Raw genomic sequence first — 12,500 nt, 5'->3', positions numbered from 1 at the left:
TATGACTGCATGTGTGTGTTTCCAGCCTACTTCAATCTTGTTGTCTCCATCAATGAGGTAGATGTGGAGGTAGTACTCTCTTGTAAATACAGACTGGAGTGCTCTATGAACACTGAAGCTCTTTGCAAGAAATGACCAAGCTGGCTTCACTTCCTGACTAAGATCATTCAACGTCTGTGACAAGATACTGCAGATGTTCTACCAGTCTATAATATCTACCAGATGTTCTACCAGTACCAGATGCTGCATATTTTCTACCAGTCTATTATATCTACCAGATACTGCAGATGTTCTACCAGTCTATTATATCTCGCAGAGGCGTGGACTGCAGTCACATGACTTTGACTCGAGTCAGACTCAAGTCACGATTTTGATTACTTGCAACTCGACTTTGACTCAAGACTTGACTTGATAGTTAGCAAGGAGCTCTTTCCAGATGTAAAAGTTTGCCATGATTGCGTGGCCTATTTGCGTAGGCGCAAAGTGGTTCTGTGTGTGTGTGTGTGTCTGAGTGAGGTTATGTTCAATTCAACTGGGTAGTTGATCCACCTGGTAAATAGCCCCGCATTCACGACACTTCATGATTAGATTAACGTCATCAGACAGGCTGTAAAGTGCATGTTATGATGGCTAGAGTTGCGGGACATGAACAAATTATGCGCAATCCCCGCAGTGAAATTTAGGCCCTGGTGTGTCTGTGTGTCTCACCTCTCCTCTGTCTAAAGGCATACTTTGCCGTGGTGTGTGTGTGTGTCTGTGTGTGTGTGTCTCACCTCTCCTCTGTCCACAAGCATACTTTGCCGTGGTGTGTGTGTGTGTGTGTGTCTAACCTTTATTCTGTCCACAAGCGTACTTTGCCTTGGTGTGTGTGTGTGTGTGTGTGCGTGTGTGTCTCACCTCTCCTCTGTCCACAAGCGTACTTTGCTGTGGTGTGTGTGTGTCTCACACCTCTCTTCTGTCCACAAGCATACTTTGCTGTGGTGTGTGTGTGTGTGTGTGTGTGTGTGTGTGTGTGTGTGTGTGTGTGTGTGTGTGTGTGTGTCTCACCTCTCCTCTGTCCACAAGAGTACTTTGCTGTGGTGTGTGTGTGTGTGTCTAACCTTTATTCTGTCCACAAGTGTACTTTTCCTTGGTGTGTGTGTGTGTGTGTGTGTGTGTGTGTCTCACCTCTCCTCTGTCCACAAGCGTACTTTGCTGTGGTGTGTGGGGGTGGGTGTGGTGAGGCTGCAGCGTTGGTGATGGGCGGGTCGTTCGGGCGACAGCTGTTGCCGTAGCGACTGCAGCTCCCTCTCATACATGAGTCTCTGTTCCTCTAGAGCCGTCCGCTTCTCCTGCAGGTACTGCTTCTCCAGAGCCTGCACCACGGAGTGTGTGGGGTCTACACACACACACACACACACATTAGAGTACTGCTTCTCCAAAGCCTGCACCACGGAGTGTGTGGTGTCTACACACACACACACACACATTAGAGTACTGTTTCTCCAAGGCCTGCACCACGGAGTGTGTGGGGTCTACACACACACACACACACACACACATTAGAGTACTGCTTCTCCAGGGCCTGCACCACGGAGTGTTTGGGGTCTACACACACACACACACACACACACACATTAGAGTACTGCTTCTCCAAGGCCTGCACCACGGAGTGTGTGGGGTCTACCCACACAAACACACTCACACACATACAGACACACAGACACACACACATTAGAGTACAGCAAAAAGTTGTTGATATATTTGTATTTAGTTGCTATATTGCGTTCAGGACAAATATGATGGAGACCAATAAAGCAAATGTAAACAGGTTGGGTTATATTAGGTCTGTTAAAGTTATTGTCAATTTTATATAATAGTATGAGTCAATAACATAACTATTGTGACAGGCCTACACAAACACACAAACACACAAACACACACACACACACCTACAAAATATCACACATAAACATGTGTGCGTGCGTGAGTGTATGTGTGTGTGTTTGAGCATGAGTACGTGTGTGTATTTGAGTGTGTGTGTGAGTGCATGTGTGTGAAAGTGTGCGTGCGCGGGAGTGTGTGCATCACCGTTGCTGGCCAGAGTCTTCATCATGACCTCCATCTGGGCGAACTCGTAGCTGTAGTCCTGCTCGGACGACGCCTCACTGGCCGTTTCCACGTCAACGTCCACAAAGCTCTCCCGCTCTGCCTCCTTCAGGCGCTCGCGCCGAGTGCGCTTCGGAAGGTTGATCCTGTCAGAGGTCACCCACAGGGGAAACGTCAACAAAATGACCTCTACACACTACAGCTGGACAGCAGTGTGTGTGTGTGTGTGTGTATGTGTGTATAGTGTGTGTAGTGTGTGTCCAATGAAATCGTTCCACGCTCGCTCCAATTTAAAAGAGGGAGAAATAATCTACAAGCCGAATTATCGCCTTAAACAGAAAACTTCAATCCCAAAGAACTAAGAGCAACGGCAATATATTTCACTCATAGAACATTTATTTTAAAAGACAGACAAGTGCAACAATGAACAAAGTTTTTCTTCGCTCTGCATGTGTTCCTGTAGCACACAATCATGTTTCCCCGAAATGTGTGTTCTTAGATTCCAAAATGAATCTTTACTCACTGGAACAGTGTCACCACATGGTTGTTCTTGCTCTACATTGTTAGTATCTAGTTGTTTTATAAGAATAGTAGCCTACAGTATGAGTTATCAGTTTCCTTTCTAAAATATTTAGCGAACTCCATCCCCATCAACGAGCTTACAATGGCCAATTTTTGAAATTTAACGACGGTCTTGGTTTTATTAGGAAGACATGAATTCTGGGTGGATTTGGGCATGCCTCAGACTCGTGGTGAGAGCGGTATCGGAGCGAAATTGGGAGCGGAACAGAGCGGCCGCTCCGGCCAAAATTCCATCCGCTCCGCTCCTCGCTCACTAGCTCTGGTGTGTGTGTGTGTGTGCTCACCTGAAGAAGTGGTTGTTGCCCCACAGGATGCGGTCTCCGTGCCAGAGCTGGACGGGAGTGTGTATCAGTGTTCCGTTCACACACGTCCTGCATGGGGCAGAGGGCAGCGGCATCAGGTGGAGTGTGTATGTATGTGTGTGTGTGTGTGTGTGGGCATGTGTGTCTGTGTGTGTGTGTGTGAGAGCATGTGTGTGTGTGTGTGTGTGTGTGTGTGTACCTGGCATTGTCAGTAGGACTAAGAGTGACCGATCCATCCTGCGTGACATCTAGGCAGCAGTGTTGTGGCTGGATTCCGATTCCAAACAACTGAATATCCTGAGATGTGTCTGCACCTACAAGAGTATGCTCCTGAGAACACACACAGAAACACACACACACACACACACACACACACTGCCTTGCATACTTGCCTGCCTTTTATACATAACAGACACTAATGTGAGTGTGTAACTTCAGAGACCCGATTGGTTAACTGGTGCAGTGATGCTGGTTGCCAGGGTTACCTTCAGGTAGTAGACGAGCAGCTCGTTGAGGGCGGGGTCAGCGTTGAGGTTGACCAGGAAGCACTTGTCCTCCCCGACCTTGATTCCAGAAGATTCCAGAGAGATTCCCAAACTCTCCAGCTGCTTCTGTCGTTCCTGAGGAAACACACACACACACACATACATATACAAACAGAAACCAGAACAAACAAACATATGATGTGTGTGTGTGTATGAGTGTGTGAGTGTGTTTGTGTCTGTGAAGTGTGTGTTTGTGAGTGTGTGTGTGCGAGTGCGAGTGTGTGTATGAGTGTGAGTGTGTGTGTGTGTGTGTGTGTGTGTGTGTGTGTGTGTGTGTGTGTGTGAGTGTGTGCGAGTGTGTGTGTGTTTGTGTGTATGAGTGTGAGTGTGAGTGGGTGAGTGAGTGTGTGAGTGTGTGTGTGTGTGTGTGACAACTTGTGATGGCCATTCATTTACGATTTGTTGTAAAATATTAAAATTGTTTAAGGTTGACAGGCTAGTTTTTAACTGTATGTTTTTCTTGTCTCCCATGCCTGTTTCATTCATCATAAGACGAATTAAATATTGCGGACATTCAGCGTTTGTTGAGATAATTCCTGAACGGTTTGGTTCAGAGCTGAAAATGCAACTGTGGACAAATGTGGGTTACTAGTGACAAAATATTAGCTTTCAGCTCTGCACGATCACGTTCGGGCGTGCGTGTGTGTTGGTGGTGGTGGTGTGCGTGTGTTGGTGGTGGTGGTTAGGCTTAACAACATGTTTCAGCACATTTGAAAAATATTGCGATAATACTGATAACGTGATCATTTTGGTCACTATAATCATCATGTTAACATTTTTATACCGTTACTTCACTAGTGTGTGTGTATTATTATTGTGCGTTATTATTATTGTATTGCGTTTTCATACCGTTTTTCTCTGGTACATCTCTGTGTGTGTGTGTGCGTGTCGTTTTCAATACCGTTACATCTCTGATTATTGATGCGTGTCGCATTGGCGTTTTCATACCGTTATATTTCTGAGTGTGTATTATTATTATTTGCCAATGCGTTTTTCATACCGTTACATCTCTAGTGTGTGTGTGTGTGTGTGTGCGAGAAGCGTTTTCATACCGTTACATCTCTAGCGTGTGTGTGTGCATGCGTGTGTGTGTGTGTGTGTGTGTGCGTACCTGTGCGATCTCTTCTGTTTTCCTCAGTTTCTCCTCCCAGCTAACGGTCATCTCCTGAATCAGCTTCTCCGACTCTTCTAGCCTCTCCTTCAGATCAGGGGCTTTCAGAGACTACACACACACACACACACACACATAAATACATATACAAATACAAATACAAATACACAAAACAAGCACATACACATACAGTATGAAAAAAATAAGCACACGCACCAGTGTTGCATGGGTTGATTCAAATCGAGCAGGTGACTACGGTTAACAGCGGTCACCCGCGGTTACGGGTCAATTATTATTATTTTTTTATTATATTTGGGTCGTGTTTGGTCGGGTCAGTTAAAATAAAGATGCCGATTAAACTTTTGTAATTTATATAGTACATAATTGTTTTTAGAAGACAAAGACATCATTGGCCAGAGGCATTGCAAGCAGGGTTATGGGAGTTATAACATCCCCACTTTTGTTAAAACACGATTCTATCCTCCCCACTTTTGTCACGAAAATGTAGAAATGCAGGGAGAGACGTTGAGAGCGGGCCACTTGTTGTTTCTGTGTAGAAAGGCCCTTGGCTACACATGACACGCAACTGCGTTCTGTTCTCAGAGTATATGTTTTCTCTGTCTATGATCTGCAGCTTTCCTCAAACTACGGGCCTCCTCCACAAGTAAAGAGGATTACTGGTCCGCGTTGCCAGGAAGTTAAGCTATGCCGTCTGATCATTTGCAAGATCGAATGGTATTATAGAACAGCGGACTGAAGAAAAATAAACGAAGAGTTTCCCTAACTAGGAATACTTCTTAATTTAGGGTCATCAACTATAGAGGCATAGCCTACAATTGGTATAAGCGCTCATGCAATGTGTGTGCGTCCTTGCGCAACTCAACACTGGAGATATCATGGGCTAGAAGCAACAATATTTTAAACAACAAATGACGTGGATTCAGCTATCCATGGAAACAGCATAGAAACTGCAGAGCCTAATCCTAGTCTTTAAATTGACATTAATTAGGCTGTACGCAACACAAATTAATTTATTCCCTTTGCTTTCAAACATTTTTGATTTGATCTTACAGTTCGTTATTCTGTGTCTTTTAGGCCTACATTGACTATATTACTGTATAGTTAGGCATATGCATTAATAGCTCAGTGATCCCTCAAAATTAGGCAGTTGTCTGTTAGGCAATTTATTGTAGCCTAACAGAGGTAGCCTGTATCGTAGCAATAGCCTATTGGAGTGGAAATTAATTGGTAGGGGATGATCTGTATCTCCGTTCACCTAAAGCTATGGTTGTGCGCTAACGCTAGGGCTGGGATAAACGATTATTTTTTAAGCGATTAATCTAGCGATTATTTTTTCGATGCATCGATTAATCTAACGATTCATTTTTCAGTCGATTGATTTCGATTCGATTATCTCTCCCCATTATTGACTAATACTTAATTTATACATGTTAATTTACATATCTGAATGAAAAAACATGAATTCCTTAACATTGCAAATATATGTTTATTGCTCTTAAAATTCCAAAGTAAAAGACTATACAAGTGCAAAGTAATGCATTCTTAGTCAGAGGTAGCATTCAATAAAGTTCAGTAGTGTATAGGTCTAATTGAGTGCCTGTCACTTGCCTGGCAACCCTACAGTTTAAAGGCTGCTGATGTGTGGATGCAATTCATAACGTAGCCTAGTTAGTTCAAATAACGGTTCATACTTCTCCTTGGGACAAGCACTTTTGAGTCTTGAAAAAAAATTTTTCCATTTACATCAGGATTTCAAACATCCCCGTTGTCCAAGTCAGCTGCCACCACAAATTGAACCCAATTCTGTGGAAAACACTGGACTCTGGAATACCAGTTTTGCGTAGCTCAATAACGCTACGATTGCGTTAATCAAGAGCATAGAATACTTTTTACAATAAGCGGGTCGGAAAGCGGGTCGGGTACAGTATTTCAATAATTATTTTTTGCGGTCTGAGTTGCGGTCGGGTTAGTTGAAAACATTTGGGCGGGGCAGGTCGTTCATACATGTACCCGTGCATCACTGACACGCGCCACACACACACACACACACACACACACCTACCTCAGCTTGGTTGAGCTGGTCTCGTAGCTTCTCCACCTCCTCCCGTAGCTCCCTGATGATGCGTGCGTTGGGGTCCTCGTTAACAGCGGTGGTTTTGTGATCGTTTTGGCGGGTCAGAGGCGCGTGGTGTGGACATGTGGCGTCTCCTCATAGTTGCTCGGCTGGGACTCACCATTGGCGATCATCGCCGTCTTACTGTTCCCACCGAGACTGTCCTGGCCACACACACACACAGCAGATGTCCCAGTCACACCAGCCCAAACACAAACAATTGCACACACACACAGTGACCACACACGGACACACACACACACACACACAGTGGCCACACACACAGATGTCCCAGTCACACCAGCCCAAACACAAACACTTGCACACACACACAGTGACCACACAGGACACACACACACACACACACACACACACAGTGGCCACAGACACACAGCAGATGTCCCAGTCACACCAGCTCAAACACACTTGCACACACACGCACACACACATACATACGGCCACGCCCAAACAGAGAGACACACACACACAGTGCCATTACCTTCAGTAGCCAGGTGAGGACAGAGTCTCTGTAAGGCACAAATTTATTCTTCCCTTTTCCAGACGACTGGTCTGCCAGAGCAGAGATCACACAGCCCAGTGTGGTCAAAGACCTGTGGACACACACACACACACACACACACACACACACAGGGATAAATCGATCATACTCTCCCCCATCCAACACATGGAGATTGTGTGTGTGTGTGTGTGTGTGTGTGTGTGTCTCACTTGTTGATGTTGCTTCCCTCCTTCAGTCTCTCTCCAGCAGCTCCAGTCTTTGAGACTCGCTCTGACCCCGCCAGATCCACCAGACTCATCTTACTCACCTTCTCACCTGAGTTCTACACACACATACACACACACACACACCCACACACACACATATGAACACACAGGCACACACACATCTGATCTTAGGTTATAGTGTGTGTGTGTGTGTTACCCCTAACTGTAGGTCACAGAGTGTCTGTGTAATGATAATGCTGAAGACAGGATGTGTGTGTGTGTGTGTGTGTGTGTGTGTGTTACCCCTGACTGTAGGTCACAGAGTGTCTGTGTAATGATGATGCTGAAGACAGCATGAAGTTTGGAACACTGAAACATCCCTTTGGAACATTGAAACATCCCTTTAGTTTGGAACACTGAAACATCCCTTTGGAACATTGAAACATCCCTTTAGTTTGGAACACTGAAACATCCCTTTGGAACATTGAAACATCCCTTTAGTTTGGAACACTGAAACATCCCTTTGGAACATTGAAACATCCCTTTAGTTTGGAACACTGAAACATCCCTTTGGAACATTGAAACATCCCTTTAGTTTGGAACACTGAAACATCCCTTTGGAACATTGAAACATCCCTTTAGTTTGGAACACTGAAACATCCCTTTGGAACATTGAAACATCCCTTTAGTTTGGAACACTGAAACATCCCTTTGGAACATTGAAACATCCCTTTAGTTTGGAACACTGAAACATCCCTTTGGAACATTGAAACATCCCTTTAGTTTGGAACACTGAAACATCCCTTTGGAACATTGAAACATCCCTTTAGTTTGGAACACTGAAACATCCCTTTGGAACATTGAAACATCCCTTTAGTTTGGAACACTGAAACATCCCTTTGGAACATTGAAACATCCCTTTAGTTTGGAACACTGAAACATCCCTTTGGAACATTGAAACATCCCTTTAGTTTGGAACACTGAAACATCCCTTTGGAACATTGAAACATCCCTTTAGTTTGGAACACTGAAACATCCCTTTGGAACATTGAAACATCCCTTTAGTTTGGAACACTGAAACATCCCTTTGGAACATTGAAACATCCCTTTAGTTTGGAACACTGAAACATCCCTTTGGAACATTGAAACATCCCTTTAGTTTGGAACACTGAAACATCCCTTTGGAACATTGAAACATCCCTTTAGTTTGGAACACTGAAACATCCCTTTGGAACATTGAAACATCCCTTTAGTTTGGAACACTGAAACATCCCTTTGGAACATTGAAACATCCCTTTAGTTTGGAACACTGAAACATCCCTTTGGAACATTGAAACATCCCTTTAGTTTGGAACACTACATTTTAATGACCATGAACATTAGTCTCCAGGCACGCAGCTATGGTGACTACAACAATCTCTGAGTGTGTGTGTGTGTGTGTGTGTGTGAGAGAGAGAGAGAGAAAGACAGACAGATAGAAAAGGGAGAGTGTGTGTGTGTGTGTGCGCGTGCATGCGTGTGTGTGTGAGAGAGAAAGACAGAGATAGAAAAGTGTGTGTGTGTGTGTGTGTGTGTGTGTGTGTGTGTGTGTGTGTGTGTGTGTGTGTGTGTGTGTGTGTGTGTAGTGCTTACCTCAAAGCTTGTGACAGCCAGCTGAGAGAGTCCGTCCACGTATGGGCCTAGAACCTTATGCTCTCGGACCTTCAGAGACTGACCCCCCCTGAGGAACCACGAGAACACAGAACATATGAGAAATATGAGAAAATACAGAACACATAAGAAATACAGAACACAGGAGTTATGGAACTTTAGATACAGAACACATGAGAGCAGAACATAGTAGCGGGCAGCAATGAGACACACACACACACACACACACACACACACACACACACACACACAGAAGTAGCAAGTTCTGAGAGGACAGTGACCAGGAGAGGGTGCTGATGAGCTAAGTGGAGAGATCACAAAGCAGGGAGGTGTTAGAGAATGTGTGTGTGTGTGTGTGATCAGGGTTTACATCACAACACAAATACACAATGCATCAAACAGATACACGCCTTTCTTCACATGGCATAAATACTAACTGATATCGGCCAATCAAATATTAACATACACTGATATCAGCCAATCAAATACGTGCACGGAGACCCGAGGCCCATGAGGCTCTGATCGGACTCTGATCCAGAGGTACAGAACCATGAGGGCTGTTCAGATTCTCTAAAGGCGAGTTTAGAACACTGAAACATCCCTTTGGAACATTGAAACATCCCTTTAGTTTGGAACACTGAAACATAGACGGTTAATAAAGCGAGATGATTCATAAGAGGGTAAATTCTGGCACGCTGTGACATGGGGGTTCGAAGCGGTCACGCCCATTTAGGTGTCTAGCGGGAGGTCCAGTGTCTATGTATTCCTACGGGAGAAATTAACATTTTCCTGGAATATGACCAATCCCTTAGCCCTACATTCAGCGATGTAAGTTATGAACCTATTTTCTACAAGCCACATGTCTCCCTAACATTCCGACATTGAAATTGTATTTTCCAACGAAACAAATAAAGACAAAAATAGCTTTGTTTGTGATCTGTCACTGTCTCCTCAAAGCTCTGGTGCACAGCCACCTGTTGTCAGAGGCTCTAGACCAGGGGTTCTCAAAGTTTTGATTGGTGAGGGCCAATTCAGGAACCCAACATTGAACTGAGGGCCACCAAAGGGGCGGGGGGAAAAAAAATCCCATTTGTAATCATTTTAATGACCAGGTTGCTTCTCTACAGTTTATATTTATTGCATTAAACACATTTTAATTCATACTGCCCTCAACAGACAAATTTGGGATATAACAGTTCTGGTTGCAGTCCATTTCAAGTACAAACTTATTTAGAAACAGTCTCAGTGTGCCTTGCTTCTTATCAGCATAGGCCTTATTCAGGGCTAATTCCAGCTACCAAAGCACCACAGGGAAACCTGACAGCCACTAAACACCACTAAACGAAGATTCATTCTTTTCAAAGCACACAGTAGGCTACAGTTGTACAGTTTTACAGATGTTATCAGTTGTTATCGCGGGCCGTCAGAAATGTTTCCGCGGGCCGCCATTGGCCCCTGGGCCGCACTTTGAGAACCTATGCTCTAGACTCAGAGACGGTTGATAAACAATTTTTTGCAAGAACTAGTAGACTACCACAAAGTTGCTGAACGTATGTTATTTTAGGTTAGCTTGCAACAATATATAAGTTTAACCAAAGTCCTTAGCTGCTAGCTAGCTAGCGAACATAATTAGCCGTTCCCATTCACTTTCCGCTTACTGTGCTAATGTTAGCTAGCTAGCTCGGTTAACAGGCAAAATTAAATTATTCATTCCGTGTCCGAAAGAGTGTTTCATTGTCATCACACACAAACAATGACTGTAAAATAGTATACAAAATTATATTTATATGTTCTTATTGCTTATTCAGAGAAAAGTTTATGTTTTGACACGCCTATTTAGGAGTCCGGAACTAGAGCCATTTCGTTCCATTGGTGAATCGTCTTATGATTCATCTTAGTTAACTATAGAATCTTTGACTAAAACATCCCTTTAGAACAGTGTTTCCCAAACTTTTTTTCTGGGGACCCACTTTTTAAAAATGACAGACCATCGCGACCCATTTCACTTCAGATCTAACATGCAACCTGCATGCAACCACCAATATTTAATTTATTAGACAACATAAATTGTGCTGGCGACCCAAAGAAAATCTCCTGCGACCCACCCGTGGGTCGCGACCCAGTCTTTGGGAAACACTGCTTTAGAACACTGAAACATCCCTTTAGTTTACAACACTGAAACATCCCTGTAAAACACAGAAACATCCCCTCCGTAACGTGACACACATCAAAAACACACCTGCCTTTTCATAATTATGCAGCCTAGATAAGAGTACAGTCTGATTCTCTCAACAGTGTTAAAAGCGTGAATTCTCGTAAGCAATTCCGCTTGCTTACCAGACTCAGTGACTACGCAGTGTGCACCTACTACCTTATTTGGGTTTTGGGTTGCCAGGTTTTATGACAAAAAAATATCATACCTAATTTCGCAACCCGGGGGATGTCAGGCTAACTGAAAAAAATGAATGGATCCATGATTTTATAATTAGGTTTAATGGTTATGCAAATTCCGGGAGTTTCCCAGGAGAAATAGCAAAACGGGAAGGCTTTAAGCCAGAGACTTTCTAATGTGGAGACACAGCACTCAAAAAATCCTCCATAGAAATGCATGGGGCTAGTTTGTCACGCTAATATGGCCGTTGTCTACACATATCCCACCCCTTCCTCTGCAAAACGTCGACATGTGAATACATTGAGCCAATCATGTGGTGTGTTGTGAAGACATCGTGCCAATCATGTGTTGTGATCTCGCCGCTGGAGCAAGATTGGCGTCGTGAAGCCTTGCGCACGCGCAGTTCGACTCAAAGACTGTGCCCGATGAGTGCCCATAAAACGTTGGTATATGGCCGCCGAGTGGAGGGACTTGCCTTAAAGGACTTTGTTTAAGCATACAATCTGGCTCTACAGATCCTAACAACCAACATAGCAACCAACGTGATTAACCTAGCAACCAGCATAGCAACCATCATAACTACCCTAGCAACAGCCTAGCAACCATGTCAAATACCCAAGCAACAGCCTAGCAACCACTTCCACAGTTACAACCTAGCAACCAATATAGCAACAAATGAGATTAACCTAGCAACCAGCATAGCAACCACCACAACTAACCTAGCAACAGCCTAGCAGTCACCTCAAGGACCCTAGCAACAGCCTAGCAACCATGTCAAATACCCAAGCAACAGCCTAGCAACCACTTCCACAGTTACAACCTAGCAACCAATAAGATTAACCCAGGAACCAGCATAGTGATCAACACAGCTAACCTAGCAACAGCCTAGCAACCACCTCACGGACCCTAGCAACAGCCAAGCAACCATGCCAAATACCCTAACAACAGCCTAGCAACCACTTCCACAGTT

The 12,500-nt window shown here is 44.2% G+C and overlaps 1 protein-coding gene across 1 annotated transcript in view; it reads right to left on the bottom strand.

The window, feature by feature from the left end:
* The window catches only part of kif13a (kinesin family member 13A), a 66,365-nt gene that overhangs the window by 26,425 nt on the left and 27,440 nt on the right, over positions 1-12,500 (bottom strand). The window contains 13 exon segments of the mRNA XM_048261925.1: positions 1,168-1,378; positions 2,071-2,234; positions 2,955-3,041; positions 3,172-3,302; positions 3,458-3,592; positions 4,629-4,739; positions 6,712-6,799; positions 6,801-6,850; positions 6,852-6,926; positions 7,262-7,373; positions 7,492-7,604; positions 7,792-7,915; positions 9,122-9,208. Of these exon segments, the coding sequence (XP_048117882.1) occupies positions 1,168-1,378; positions 2,071-2,234; positions 2,955-3,041; positions 3,172-3,302; positions 3,458-3,592; positions 4,629-4,739; positions 6,712-6,799; positions 6,801-6,850; positions 6,852-6,926; positions 7,262-7,373; positions 7,492-7,604; positions 7,792-7,915; positions 9,122-9,208 (1,488 nt within the window).

Source organism: Alosa alosa, chromosome 13, assembly GCF_017589495.1.
Source record: "Alosa alosa isolate M-15738 ecotype Scorff River chromosome 13, AALO_Geno_1.1, whole genome shotgun sequence".
Taxonomy (NCBI): Eukaryota; Metazoa; Chordata; class Actinopteri; order Clupeiformes; family Clupeidae; genus Alosa; species Alosa alosa.
This window is presented reverse-complemented; position numbering and strand designations above follow the sequence as displayed.